The sequence below is a fragment of the Mercenaria mercenaria genome, unplaced genomic scaffold (genome assembly GCF_021730395.1).
Source record: "Mercenaria mercenaria strain notata unplaced genomic scaffold, MADL_Memer_1 contig_104, whole genome shotgun sequence".
Taxonomy (NCBI): Eukaryota; Metazoa; Mollusca; class Bivalvia; order Venerida; family Veneridae; genus Mercenaria; species Mercenaria mercenaria.
The window spans coordinates 8,348-23,626 of record NW_026459011.1 but is presented as its reverse complement, the minus strand read 5'-3'; the positions used below and the strand labels follow the sequence as shown (position 1 = coordinate 23,626).

The 15,279-nt window shown below is 34.5% G+C and overlaps 2 protein-coding genes across 2 annotated transcripts; one reads left to right on the top strand and one right to left on the bottom strand.

Annotated features, from left to right (window-relative positions):
- Positions 1-386: 386 nt before the first annotated feature.
- Positions 387-11,350, top strand: LOC128551385 (carbonic anhydrase 2-like). The gene is made up of 7 exons (XM_053532232.1): positions 387-417; positions 2,927-3,133; positions 4,044-4,165; positions 4,594-4,689; positions 10,086-10,200; positions 10,529-10,638; positions 11,071-11,350. The coding sequence occupies exons 1-7, from the start codon at positions 387-389 to the stop codon at positions 11,176-11,178; spliced, it is 789 nt and encodes a 262-aa protein (XP_053388207.1). The 3' UTR covers positions 11,179-11,350.
- Positions 11,351-13,315: 1,965 nt separating this feature from the next.
- Positions 13,316-14,519, bottom strand: LOC128551384 (tigger transposable element-derived protein 6-like). The gene is made up of 2 exons (XM_053532231.1): positions 14,415-14,519; positions 13,316-14,101 (listed from the first exon to the last, which is right to left on the bottom strand). Exons 1-2 carry the CDS (start codon positions 14,517-14,519, stop codon positions 13,316-13,318), a joined length of 891 nt encoding a protein of 296 aa, XP_053388206.1.
- Between the last annotated feature and the right edge of the window lie 760 nt (positions 14,520-15,279).

Sequence of the window (15,279 nt, the reverse complement as noted above, 5' to 3'; positions counted from 1 at the left end):
TATGACTGGCCCTTTTTGCTAAAGTGTATGTCCTTTTAGGGATCAGAACTTGCAATTGCATATGATGGATCTTTGACTTATTAAACACTTAGTTGTCATTAATGGCACCCTTGTAACAACAATGATCTGTCCATAATTCCACCTAATCCTGTAAAAATCAGAAAATATATTAAATTCAAGTACTTTATGGCCTCCAGATGTGCTAAGTTATTGCTCTCCCGGATTCTGCCAAGTGTAAATTTGTATCATATTTTTGCCGTGAATGCGGAATATCGGAAATCTGTGGAACTCTGCAAAGCTCTCACGTTACAGACATATTCTGCTTTGATATCATCAAAGTTCGTTTATATTTCAGAGCTTTTACAAATTTTCAAAGAAAATTAAGGATGGATGACTGGGGATACACGGCAACAAATGGTAAGTCATGCATTTCAGATTTTTAAGCAGATAGCAGTATGATCAAATTATCTGTTTAATATTATAAAGTGATGCCTAATATGTAAAACACAAATGAAACTTACGACCGCAATAGCACGTTTTTCTCAAGCATTCAGATTATTTTGTTTAACAAAGATCTCTTTTGAGGTTTTTCGACTTTTCTCTTGATTTTTCTTGTACAAGAACAGTAGTTACATCGAGATATGACTCGCTCTGTATGTCTATGAAAAGGACTAATTGACTTGTTTCTTTTTTATTCACAAGTAAACATATGTATACTGTTTCATAATAACATGAATAGTTTTTGTACGAAATAAGTTAGCATACTACATGTAGTTTCATTAGCGAGCAACAACAAGGCTTTGATCGATTAGTCTATTGATCAGTTACTGGACTCTGACAATGCTGCAAGAACAAACAATACAGTATGTAAATAGGTTATACGTTGTTTATATCTAAACCGTTGCTATTTGCTAATTGATTTGGTAATGACACAAGTATACTTTGATATTGTAATTTGCAGTTACCATTTCAGTGAAAAAAATATGGCGTGCATAAAGGTTTCTAAATGCTTCTTCAAACCTTTATAAAAAAAATAGCGAGTTTTCGCCGTTTCACAGTGGTAAATATTACTGAAACCGTAACCATGTTATCCATTTATTGTGCTGAAAAAAAACACACAAGCATATCTTACTGTTACTTTTTCAAGACACTCAGCTTACTTTTTAGCACCTTTCTCTTGAATAACAATACGTGTAGGTAATTTCTGCTTACGAGTTCCAGTATTGGAAATAATACGAGCTCGTATTGTTAAACATGCTGAATTGAATGTTCGTGAACAATTCTTGATAGTTCTTATTAAATAAAACTAGTATTTAGAGTAATTGATTTTGGTGTAAAATATAAGCCTTAAATCGATTTTTCACACAAAAATATTAGAATGATTAAACAAGAGTAGGCCTGCTGTTAGCTATGTCACAAATTAGACAAGTAGTAAGGTCGTTTCATTTCAAAATAAGCTGAAAATATGCTCCAAATACCTTTTCATCCTATGTGATACTGACATTTTAACCCCAATTAGGACGGAAAATAGTGGTAGAACTGACGAGGCCGATGACCAGGTAGTTGTTGAAGAGAGATTATTTCTCTGTAATACAACAGTGTGGTATCTGACTAAGTTCACAAGTTGGCTTTGTCAGCCCTTTTGAACTTTATCTGAACTTTTGTCCCCTAAACCAACCGTGAGGGCAAAGTTGTACCAATTTTAAGGAATACGAAAAGTTCAAGCATCACAGTTACGAAATTTCACAAGAATGTGTTTTTTTTTTATCGTTATAGTTAGATATGATATTATTGACAACCGGAGATGATTAATCGGACAGTTTTGCCAGTTAAAGATTTCAAATACTGAAAAAAATAGCTTGCTAACGGCGGAGATCGAAAAGCCGAATGATCCAAATGAACCTTATTGTTTATTTAATACATATACCATCTGCCATGTTTTTTCCATTTTGCAAACTTTAACAAGAAGTATTTGAAGTCAAACCATTTCTTCTCCAGCATAGTGAGTAATCGACTCCTGTTGGACGAAGACATCCATCTATACACAAATCATAATCAAAAACAAATCTACACATGTCGAAATGGTTTATCACTTGGTTTACATGTTAATCAATGAAGCAATGAAAAAAAATCATTTTCAATTATGATAATTAATTGTCGCCTGCCAAAGTGATATCTTATATTGATCTGTGAACTAGTTAGCGCACGCAGGACCGGTATTGCTGTCATTGTGCAATACATCCAACGCCTGCGGCACTTCAGCCTCAATTTGCTTTAAGTTTTCTAAATGTTAACGATAAGATCTATATGTCTACTAAGTTCTATTGCAAACAGACCCCTGCAAGACCGGGAAAAAAGGATATTAAAATAGATAAATGTACACCGATTATGTGTTTCAATTTGTAGACATGCGAACAGGATCTTCGTTACAGAATTCCCGTTCGGTTACATCTTTAAAGATATCCAATGCTATCTTTCACTTAGATATTTTATATTTAGATATTTACTTCAAGTGTAGAAAACCCTCCTCAAATGTATTTAACTTTACTAATTTATATATAAATTAATTGTATATGTAGAGCTACATTCAAAATTAAAATGTTATGCAGTGACAGTCGATTGTTAAAAAAAATGCCATTTTTGTGACAGTTCACATTTACACCGTGTAAAGTCATACATGTATACAGCGTCTAATGCTTAGTACTTTTAATAAACAAACTTGATAATTGTATGCTTACATAAACTCTGTCTTATACGTTTATTACAAGTAAGGTGAAAAATTAATGTTGCGGATTGTTTGAATAAAATAGCACTAACCGAAACAAGAGCAACAAAAGATTCAGTTTTACTGTAAGTATGACGCCGTAACATGATCACGGTATATTTTATTATATTCTATTTTATCTTAGTATATCTTATTTACTAGGTCCGTCCGCATGGGCGAAATACTACATGGATAATAAGCCCGGCATGGGACAGAAGCAATCACCGATTGACATCGTGACGTCACAGGCTGTGTACGACTCGGACCTATGTGACGAGGCATTAAACACCAGATATAACCCGGAGAACCAACTGTGCTTGAAGAATAATGGACACAGTATTATGTGTCAAATCAAATCCCAAAAGTCAGGTACGGTGTTCTGCCATCACATATGACATATTGCTATCGTTTGGTTCTTGACTGATGAAGAATTGCACTGAATAGTAAAATATAAAACACAGTTTCCTGCTGTACAAATATTTTATGTGTTTTGCTTACAATACCATTTCTGGAGTAAACTAAAATGGCGTCCTGTGACGACAGAAAGTTTCATTTAATTTTATTATTTGCAGCAAATAGTTATGAAAGTCTCATTAAGTAACTTTATTTGGACCGAGAAATGAACTTTAAAGAAGAAAGAGCGGTTAAAATATTTTGTCCCGTTTCATGCTGAAAATGAGTGTATACTTGAGAGCGAGACTGATACTGATAACTCCCAGTATTTCACCGAAAAGCTTAGAATTAAATATGTATATTGTGTCTATTCATTTATATTAAGCATGAAAGACTTTCGAAAAATTTAGAGCCATACTTATAAATGTAAAATAACTTGCTACAGAATGTATATAGGCTCGTGTAAAATTGTTTTTGATCCCGTCGTGTTCTATGATCGGAGTTCTATATTTTTGCTTATACATTGTTTACATTCAATTGTCTTCAAAGCTTTAAAAAATATTTTTATTGATTTTATTCCTCGCTAGGAGGTTAAAAGTTTCAAAACATCGTAGTGTGTTTTTTTCTTTCTGATCACAGACGGTCATAAAATTGTTTTGGTATCTTTTTTAAGTTTTATTTTTTTCGACTGACTAGTACATGTTTTTACGAAACTATAAATAAATATTCCTGACAATTCTGTTTTAGAGATCAATTACTCATGACTTTCAAAATATAGTTTATCAAAAAATGATTTAAACAATACCTTCGTCTCTAAAAATGTAGGTATTAATTGAATACCATTTTAGCTCTAATAATTATACAAACAATAGCACTTTATTGTCAGAGTTGACGGGCGGGCCGTTAAAAGGTGACACCTACCGACTAGAACAGTTCCATCTTCACTGGGGATCTGATGATACAAAGGGCTCCGAACATACCATTGATGGTAAACAATATGCAGCTGAGGTAAATTCATTAAAAAACACAATGGTTTTACATAAACCAGTCTTATAAAATTTCTAGTCTCTTGCAGCAAACTTCCGCAATTAGGCCTACGGCATTTTTAGAAGCGTGAACTGTCATAAATGATATAATCACTGAAAAGTTGAAATAAAGGGTATATATTAGCTCGATGGTAATGAAAGCTTGAATCTTATTAGAATCTCGCTAAAGTCCGGTTCCTGAAAAAAAACAGTACTGATGTCCCAGTGGGAATCGAACCGACGTATCTGACAACTTATTTACTAGACCACAGCTTTCGTGTTATTATTGCTTGAATGAATGAGGTGATACTTTTTTTGAAATGAACAACAAATAATTTCAGCAAATAATTTCAGCGTTAAAATCAACGCTTGCCTCGTTATGATGATAATCGACTTTATTTGTTTCTATAGCTACATCTAGTTCACTGGAATGCCTCCAAATACAAAAACTTTGCTGAATCAGTAGACAAGAGTGACGGATTGGCTGTACTTGGTATAATGATTAACGTAAGAAAAATATGATATATTTTATGTTTTGTATCTTGGTCATCAGGTGCCCGTAAGGTGCATCGTTAAATGTTTCTTTTGGGAGTATTTTCAGATATATTGCACGATTTATAAAATGTTCTTCTATTTTCTTTTATTTGGAAAGTATAAAAGAGTTACACAACAGACACAGAAGTACTCATTCAGAAGTGTCTAAACTGTATAAGTTGAAGCAGCAAGCATGATATTTTCATGAGCTCATGAGCGCTTGCTCACTTATTCCGTGTCTTATCTTTGGACCACAGCTAGGACTCTGTATCAATATAGTGGTGTGTGATTCAGCTAATGGAGATATTTCGTTACTTAAATGACGGTGACAATTTGCTTGCTATGCGATGACAAGTATTCGGTAATATAACATCATTCACTTCACCAATATGTTGTTACCTTTTCGGTATCTTATATGTGTCAAATTATTCCATGTATGCCGAAACGTAACATTTAACTATTTCAACACTTTTCTCTCTCTCTGCGTTTTGCGGTATAATTTACCTGATTTTATCAGAAAACTCGTTTACTGCAACGTTTTGGTTGAAATGCGTTTCTTTTGATATCTGCAGTATGTTGCACTTTTATAATTCGTAAGGCAACAATATCTGCTTGAACTCTAGTTATCGGAAATATTGGTTGTATCACAAATGACATGACAACTAGAGCACCGCCTGGGTGTGCCAACGCTCGTCTGTAAGTGCTTGCAATAAAAGAGTTATGGTTCTTGACCTTGAAACTCATCTATTGAGCAGAGCTATAGTAATCTAAATTAACAAATAACCAAGAAATACAATTTTTCAAAGTTATAAAGGGCCAAAGTTCTGACAAAATGCAAGAGATAGTTATGGATCTTGACCCTAGTAATGTAATGATAATTAACAAGTATTCAAAGGTCATGTACTATTCAAGAAAATGGGTATTAACAAAAAATTACCAAGAAATTCTATTTTTTTTTTTTTTTTTTTTTTTTTTGAGAACGCAAGGAGCCATAATTTACACAAAATGCGTGTTCTTGGCTTACATACTCACTGAATGAAATGAATGAAATAGGTAAATATAACGTAGAGATAAACAAGTCTGCAGATTTCAATTTTCTGAGTACAAAAAGGATCATAATTCTGAGGAAATGCAAGCGAGATTTAAAAAATTGTCATAAACAAATATCTTAACAGACACCGACGATCAAGTGACGGCAAATGACATCCGCGTTGAAAACGGTTTTGATTCTGTTCACCATTGTGACGTTTCAAAAGAATTATCTATTGTTGATGAGGCCGCGATCATATTGAATAGGACAAGTATTTGCACACTGGGGAAAATATTATATATATATATATATATATATCTTTATTTACGTCTCATTCTTGCATACATACATTTCATACAATTACATTATAATAAAAACATAAAATCATATGCAAGACCATTCTATTATAGAATTATAAGAGACTAAATTAAATACTACACATGTCACAAAATTCTATCATATTACTATTATTGTATTAAGAAAGATTAAAAAAACAACAACAAAAACACATTATGATGTGTAAAAACCGAGAAGCTGGCATTAATCTGGGCTTTTAATGGCCTAAAAACTGCCATAAAACTGGACAATTACATTAAAAAACTGAAAAGCCAAAACACCACTAAGTGTTTCTAATAAAAAATGGTTTAAAAGAACAAATATTATAACAGATCAGATCTGTTATAAACTGATAAATACCAACCTGTCTTTAAAACATAATTGTCTACTACAGTCTTTCAATATTTTACATACAGTACCATGCATAAATACAACCGTTCTTTACACAAGCTGTCCTTAAGGCAGTGTGCTCCACTCTTCGGCTATTTGACAGTAACATGGAAATAATTCCATGTATAACAACTCAGTGACCTTGACCTTGGGTATAATAGGCCCAGCCCCTTTGACAAACTTTAACCAAGACAGCTCACGCCGACGCCAGAAAATAACAAAGATATTTGACTTTATCAAAAATTTAACCCAAAATTCTAAGTTAAAAAGGGGCATAACTATCAAATTCATATCAGAGCTACAGATATTGTTTCTCCTGGTGTAGACTCTGATAGTAAATAAATATTTTAAGTCCCAGGTCAATAGCTTTGACAGCAACAGAGATATTTGACTTTATCAAAAACTTTTACCAAACATTCTAAGTCATAAAGGGGCATATCTCCATCAAAATTCAAATCAGAGTTATGGGGATTGTTTCTCCTGGTGTTGACCCTGATAGTAAATAACTATTTTAAGTTTCAAATCAATAGCTTTTATAGTTACAGAGATATTTGATTTTATAAAACAAAACGGCGACAGCGACGCCGACAACGGGACGAGTGCGCTAGCTCTACTTTTTCTTCGAAAAGTTGAGCTAAAAAGCATGGCTGCTCCCATAAGTTACTAAAGACTGTGAAATCTTAACTGTACAGCTACTACATGTATAATTATTTAAAAAATGTACACATGCTAAAAGATAAAATAGAATCTTTACAATGGAAAAATATTAACACAGATTTCTAATAAAATTGATGATCATTACTGAGTGTATATCAACCCATATCTGCTATTTAATATTTGAAAGCAGGATTTTGCTGTTACATGTATCATTCTTGGATCAGATAGAATAAGACTTAACTTGTCAACATCTGATAAGTTACAGAAACTGTTCTCGTAAAAAATAGCTTTTCTGAACAATTCATCTCTAATTGTATCATACGCTGGACAATACAAAATGGTATGTTTTTCATCTTCTATACCGGAGAGACATAATGGACAGACTCTGTCATTAACAGGCAACCTTTCATACCGGCCTGTTTCCAAACGTAAAGGAGCCACACCACATCGGAATTTAGCAAGTGCTGACCTGTGTTTGTACGGCAAAATTGCAGATACATAATTCTCAGTTTCATAGACATTTTTAAAATATTTATACGTCCTAAGCTTATTCCCTCCAAGGCCACTAGTTCCTTGTTCGGCATTAATAGTATTTACCCAATTATCAATATATTTGCTTAAACATGCATCTTTAAGCTTATTAATACAATTAGACTTAGGCAAAGGAACATCCATGTTTACAAACTCATTACAATCATACTCATTCATAAGAGATGTCACTCTATAATGCCACTTTCTACAATATCTACTACTGTTCAAATAACCGTACTTAAAACATTTATAATTCACTCTATTTTCTTGCATATGTGAGTATCGAACCCATAAATTTGCAACACATTTCATTTGTCTAACACAAACTGGTTCCCATCCCATGTCGCCAGAAACTGCTGCTGTTGGTGTATACCGACCAGTTCCCAAATACAGACGCATTGCCCTATTCTGAATAGCCTCAATACAGGAGAACTGCTTTGTGCCCCATATAGCCGCACCATAACTTATGACCGGCCACACAACAGAATCATACAGTTTTGTGAAGACATGGAATGGCATCCCTCCAGTACTATGATATTTAGCTATTAACACACCTAGAGCTCTACCTGCTGATTGTGCAACATACTTTGCTGTCAAATCATAATTAAGGTGTTCATTTAATACTAGTCCCAGGTACTGATATTTATCAACAAGACCTACAGATTGATCACCACATTTAAAATCAAAACCTGACCTAGGACAAGATGGATTTCTAAAATGAACTATATTACTTTTACTAAAATTTATCTTCATACTATTTGAGGAACACCAGTCTGACAACAAATTAAGCATACTCTGAAGATCATTTTCATTTTGAGCTAGTAAAACAATATCATCTGCATAGAGCAGAATTGATAGATTTGTTCCATTGTCTAAACTTATTCCCAGATCTAGGGATTTCAGTTGTACAGCTAGATCGTTGATAAAGCAGTTAAACAAAATTGGAGACAAAATACAGCCCTGACGTAAACCAATTTTGACGTCAAACCAGTCAGTACAATAACCATTAACTTTAACACAAGATTTTACTGTTCCATACAATGACATAATAGCACTATACATTTTGCCATTTACACCCATGTTGCTCAGTCGTTTCCAAAGAATCTCTCTGTGGACGGAATCGTACGCTTTGTGGAAGTCTATGAAAGCTGCGAATGTGGGCAGCTTCTTCTTAAGTCTAGTTTCTATGATGGACCTGTGAATTCTTTACTTATGGGTGAAACAGGTCTCATAAGCGTAAATACGACTAGCTTCTACTGATTATAAAAACATACCGTACGATTTGTTGTGAATTAACTGTTGTTGTACTTTTAGTAGTTCAACCGCCACCCTTGTTTAAGAGCAACATTTAAAAAACACGTTTTTTTCATCCTCAAGTAATAAGTAAGTAGACTCGCCCAGTTTAATCAATCTAGACGCATAATCTAACTATACGAGCGTCTATTTCACCCGATTTACATTCGGAACATTTTCACGCGTTTCGGGCTTTATCGTATGTTTAACATGGGATAAAGATGTTGGAAATGTTTGTCTCATTGTTCATTTTTTTTAATAAAACTGTTACTGCTTTCATTGTTTACCACTTTTTTTCCACCCTTGCCCGAAAAAACAGTAATGAGTTTGTACACTGTTCAGACAATTGTGCTCTGTTGAAATTTAACCAAACACAAGTTTACCTGCATAAACAGAAAGCATGATATGTCACCATGCGCGGATCCAGAGTGGGGGTACCGGGGGTCGGACCCCCTCTGGAAAATCTTTAAAAAAGGAAAGAAGACAAGAAGGAAAGAAAATGTTTTTCGAAAAAAGCAACATTAGGACTGCATGTAAAGTATATGCGGCTGCTGCTACATACGACCCCGACATAATTCATATTATTTATCTAAAAGAAACTAAGAATTTTACCTTCAAGAAAGCTTGATTTTATCATTTTCCCAAAGTTAACAGGTTAGTCCATAAAACTGTCCCAGAATGCAAAAAAATGAAGTGCTAAATTTCAAAATGTCCAGGGGGTGGGGGCAGGGGATCACTCCCCCCCCCCCCTTCCTCTGAGAAAATTGGCTGTGTCCGTGCATGGTCACTATACCTGTCCAGTACTGGACATTATGGTAAACGCTTCTTTCCTGCACAAATGACATTTTCGCAACTTCTGTCCGGTTTGTACAAATTTCTGGCCGCGATAAACCATTTGACTTGTTCTTTTATTGAACACATGTTCCGTGCGACGAGTGATTGCTTCTTATTGTCCTCTGTACCTAAATTTCTTCGTACTGTATTCACAAACAAGTTCCGGAAAGAATGACAGATTGTTTTAATATACATGCTTTTGTATATGACTATAGGCATAACATAATCTCCTATCAACACACTCTTGAAACCTTCCATTCATTAAATGTGTTTAAAAGAAACAAAATGTTTTTTTCAGGTAGGGATGGAGAATCAATCGTTTAAGGTCATTACAGACAACATTGGAAAAGTGAGCTCAAGTAATTCTGAAGATTGTATAGACATATCCTTTGATCCGACCTTTCTGTTGCCCAGTAAGTCTTCTTGAAATTGATACATATTTCGTGACCTAATGACTAGCGATGGATTTTGAACAAAACGAACAAAAATGACCAGCCTGGTTTCCTTATATTCCCTAACTACTAAAATCGATTCATTAAAATATTCAGTATATGTCAAAACGCGGTGACTTCTAAAATTCGGTTTGAGATTTGCTCAAAGTGGCAAAAATTTACAAATTAAAAACAAAAACAAGCATGTAAGCGAATCAACAGTTATTGAAAACAGTTATTGAACAAACCTTGCTCATAAACACAGTTACAGTATATTTTGCAGTTCAGAACATTCACTATTTCATTTTAGATGTTACATCACAATATTGGACATACGAAGGCTCGTTGACAACTCCGCCTTTGTACGAAAGTGTTCAGTGGATCGTGTTCAAAGACCCGGTTGAATATTCGGCGGAACAGGTAAATTTCCTCGTTTGTAAATGATAAACGGTGTTTATATCTACACTACACTCTGGCTCGGCCAAACCAAAACATTAAACATTTCTAGGGAAAGGATTTTAAGATTGTGCACAATATGACTTTCAGTATATCATAAGGTGTCAACTTAAAACAGAAACCATTTACCTAAAATACCAGACTGTGTTTAGAGCACTGTGGTTGTAACAAGCTGCAAGTTGTCCACTTAACACGACCGTCATTTAGATTTGTGCCAGAGGTATGTTATGCCTGTTTGCGCGTCACAGTGAAACTCTGGTGAGCGATATAGTCATCATGGCCTTCTTATTCTCGTCTTGAAAGCATTATAAACAATGATTGCAAACTGTATTACATATAGATTTACCCAGTAAGTACAACATTATTCTTTCTTCGTGTTTATTCTTTCTATTGCAGATGAAAAAGTTGAGGAGTTTGAAAGATTCACACGATAAAACCCTACAGGACAATTTCCGGCCGCCATTACCCGTCCATAAGAGAGTAGTTCAAGCCTCGTTTAGATAGATTTATTAGTTTTATTGCAATTATCAGCATCTCTGTTTTAAGAAATTTCGAAAAAATGTTAGTAACCCGTCAATATTTTGTCTAAATCTCCAATGAAAAATCAACAATAAATGAACACTTACGAGTAATAGGGTATCATAGTCACTTGAATATTGTAAGTAAATGCGATCCGAAATCCAGCATCAGTTTAAGAAATTATCCTAAAGAGTATATTTATTAGTGCATTTTGGCGGCATTTCTTCCATTCACTGTTCGTGATTCTGATATCCGGGGATGTTTAAGACAGTGTGTCACTTCAGCAGATCGATATGGACATATTTGATATAGGATTGCTCTACCGCTACATATCTTTACATGTTATTTGTTCAATGAATTAAAGGGAAACAAATTTGAAATGTACACTGAGAAGAGTAAAGCAGATGTTTAACAGGCACAAAAATACCTATGAAATGGGTAAAATTTCGTTAAAATATTTGCTTGTTTTATATGCAAGTTAAAACAGCTTGCTTATCTGAACTCAAAATCTGGAAGGCTACACCGCTCGTGAAAATATTGGTGCTGACATATTGTACTAAATGACCAATACAAGCAATTTTAACTATTCATTCTTTCATCTTAATGGGATAATTATGAAACGAAACTGTAGTTGTAATGCTTAAATAGCGTTGATGAAATATTCCATAGACACGCTGCGAGTATTGATAAATAACAATGACCAATTCGTCTTGTTCACTGTAGTAATGATGTTGACATTTATTGTTGGATTCAGTGTTGTTGTGCTTTCTGGTCCTTTGGGGTCGTAGAATTCCGTTTAAGCCGGTGCTAGGGGGTGTAAGAGGTGTTGCTAAATCCCTTACCTCTCATGAACAAACTGCTATTATTTTGCTTGGTTGCATTCTATGTTTCCAAAGGACCTTCTTACATATTTAGTTTGTTATATTATTTTCATTTCGATAATGTGATATTATGTTTTCAGTATTTAACAGAGCTTTAGAGTTGCTCTTGAAGAAAGTGTGTTTCGAAGCCATATGCTCTTGAAGTTTTGTCTTATGTGTTTTGTTAAAATCAACTATTGTTGTAATATTATAATTATCTTTGTCAGTATTATTATGTAATAGTGATCTTCATTACAATAATCAGTTACTGAAAACATATACAATGACCTAATGTTTTCTGAATGTCTTTACATTTGTTGAAATATCCATGACAATTTTCGTTGTGTGTGTCATTAAACTGTGCAAATGTACGCTTCAAAGGAATTTCATGTATTTTAGTTATTACGTTTGTACATAATACAGGTTGTTGTTATGCAATTTATTATAACGGCTTGATCGTAAAATAATGTATTATGATATTACTTAAGCCAAACTTTCAAGAATGATTAAACAGACCACAGAATGTGTTGTTACTTGATAAAAAATGTAAAATAAATATGAATAAGATGAGAAAAAAAAGGTACAATGTTTTTATGAAACCCCAGTTCAAAATTATGATGATATCATGTGACAAACACTTTAGTAATTTTGATCTAGAATGGTGCGAGGGTTCATTGAAGCCGAAAAGCAGGAAATACGCACACACAAGCTATATAAGGCCTTACACCTCTTTCCTACCTAGTATTCTCCAAACATTATCTGTAATGGTGATACTCGAGACATTACAATATTTTGTACTATATCAAAAACTAAGTAAAGTCAGTTATTAGCCCTAATCTAGAGGCAAACTTGAATTATTTTGACGAACGGGCACTGACTGTAGATGTTACAGTAAGTTTAAAAACTGATCTACAGTCCAACCTGTCTTAAGCAGCCACCCAAGGGAAGCAGCCAATTTGGCTGCTTAAGACAGGTGACCTCTGATCGGAGGGTCAGTAATAGAGGTGGGATTTGGGAAAATTTTGAATAAATAATGTGGTTTTCCTTACTAGTACCGAAGTATACACAGGACAATCAATATCATGTTACAACACAGACATTTACAAGTAGTGATCATCATCATCTTTATTAATCTCATCAGCAGCAGATTATGTGGAGACAAGAAAATAAATAAATAAATAGAAACAGTTTCATCAATTTACTCTACATGTTTGTCAATAAAGATCCCTATCATAAAACATGTACATGTACATTATTCAAATTCAAACTATTTTGCCTTTTAACACCGAACAATGAACACAACTGATATCTGTCTTTATGCTTAGCTCACATTTTACTTCTTTAAAGAAGTCACTTATCTTTGTTTGTTTGTCTGTCATCTCTACTTTCAGCCGCGTAAATAAATCATCTAAGTCCATAACCTTATCTAACATAGCTGGCTGATTTTTACACAATGCATATTGTCTGATCTTTTCAAGATATTGAGCAACGTCAGTTGAGCTGACACTCGACTCAGCTGGAACATCCTCTTGTTCATTGTCACTTTCACATTCATCAGCTCTACAATCACTTAAATCCCTGAGAATCTCAGTAGGCCTATCCCAATCTTGTAAGTTATTATCACATGTTGAGAATTGATTGTCTATGTCAAGAAGCTCCTTAAATTCACATCCAAAGAGTTCTGATGAGAGTTTCAGTACTGCAAGCGGATAATCGTCTTCAATATCAAACACTGTGTCACACTCACTGTCATTAACAACACTAACATCACTAACACTTGCCTCAGTAAATCCACAATTGGCGAAGCACTTCTGTATGGTGTCTGCCCTTACCTCCTGCCACACAGCGTTTATCCAATAGATGGCCTGTAGTATCGTGATATCTCTAAGAATTTTGGGCCCGAGTTTGGTTGGTTGCTTTTCCATTTCCAGAAGAACATGTTGGAGTTGTCTCTGTCGGTACTTAAGCTTGACGGTGTGGGTGATACCAGCATCCATCGGCTGTAATGCTGAGGTGGTGTTGGCTGGGAAGAATTGCAGCTTCACATTCTGAAAGAATAAAAATTTAAACTTGTGAAAATTTGTTATTCCTGCTCATGAACAGACTCCATCAAACACAATGTGCAGTTTTCACTGCTTGTTTGGTTTTCGTTGTTTCCAAAGAATCGAGAATCCTCTTCATTCAGAATTTATTAAGCATCACATGTTTTGTTAATCATCCCTTTCATAAGTAATAAATTGTTAAGCATTAACCCTAGACCTCATGCAGGGAGTCTTTATTAAAACAGCTAAAGGCAGCAGATTTACATAGGGAGTTAAATTTTATAAAATTAACTTCAAACTAAATTCAGTGACATTTTACCTCCAATGTGACCTTAGGATGGACTGGAGCATTGTCCAACAGTAGTAAAATCTTGCGATTCTGGGCACGCATTGTTCTGTCCAGTTCTTTCAGCCAGTCTTCCATTATCGGAGTCAACATCCATGCTTTGCACCGGTAAGGAATCTGTGGACATCCGACCAAAGAATCAGGGTTACTTTGACAAACATGTATCTCATGTTCCTGTGGTGGCCTGTTTTCACGGAGACAATCATAGTAATCCGGGGGTAAGTTCTGTCATTAATAGTCTTCCATAGAAACCACGGGGGTTTCATGTACTTGATAACGGATATTTACTCATGTTACAATTAATGTTGAATTATACACACTCATATACAGACTTAAAGATAGGTCAATGCTCTGTGATGAAACAGAAAACAGGACTTGCATTAAAGCTTGTGTTTCTTTGTACGTGTCTTCAAAAGAGATATTTTCTGTGCTGTGTTGTATCCATGGTAATTACAACAGTTTTTCGCCGGGTTTAACAAATTTAAGGGAGTCAGAATAGTCTTCAAGACAGTAACCGTCCAGAAAGGCCTGTTGTTGCAGCAATAAAGACAAATATTGCTGTCGATAGGGGTATGTTTAATTAATATGGGTGCTGAAATATTTATATATGCACGTTACGTCCAGCACCTAACAATAAATGTTGTTAACTAGCATGTGACTAGCTGGAACTATATATTACAAACCTATAACTACAACGGTTCAGCATAAGTCATTTATGTCCAGGAAACTTGTTTGCAAGCTGGAACTACATGTTACAAACCTATAACTACAACGGTTCAGCATAAGTCATTTATGTCCAGGAAACTTGTTTGCAAGCTGGAACTACATGTTACAAACC

Bases quoted from the DNA above. Each gene is read 5' to 3' on its own strand.
- LOC128551384 (XM_053532231.1), bottom strand. From the start codon at position 14,519: ATGGAAGACTGGCTGAAAGAACTGGACAGAACAATGCGTGCCCAGAAT. The intron at 14,102-14,414 runs GTAAAATGTCAC...TTATTCTTTCAG, and splicing joins ATCCTAAGGTCACATTGGAG to AATGTGAAGCTGCAATTCTT.
- LOC128551385 (XM_053532232.1), top strand. From the start codon at position 387: ATGGATGACTGGGGATACACGGCAACAAATG. The intron at 418-2,926 runs GTAAGTCATGCA...CTTATTTACTAG, and splicing joins GGGATACACGGCAACAAATG to GTCCGTCCGCATGGGCGAAA. The intron at 3,134-4,043 runs GTACGGTGTTCT...CTTTATTGTCAG, and splicing joins AATCAAATCCCAAAAGTCAG to AGTTGACGGGCGGGCCGTTA.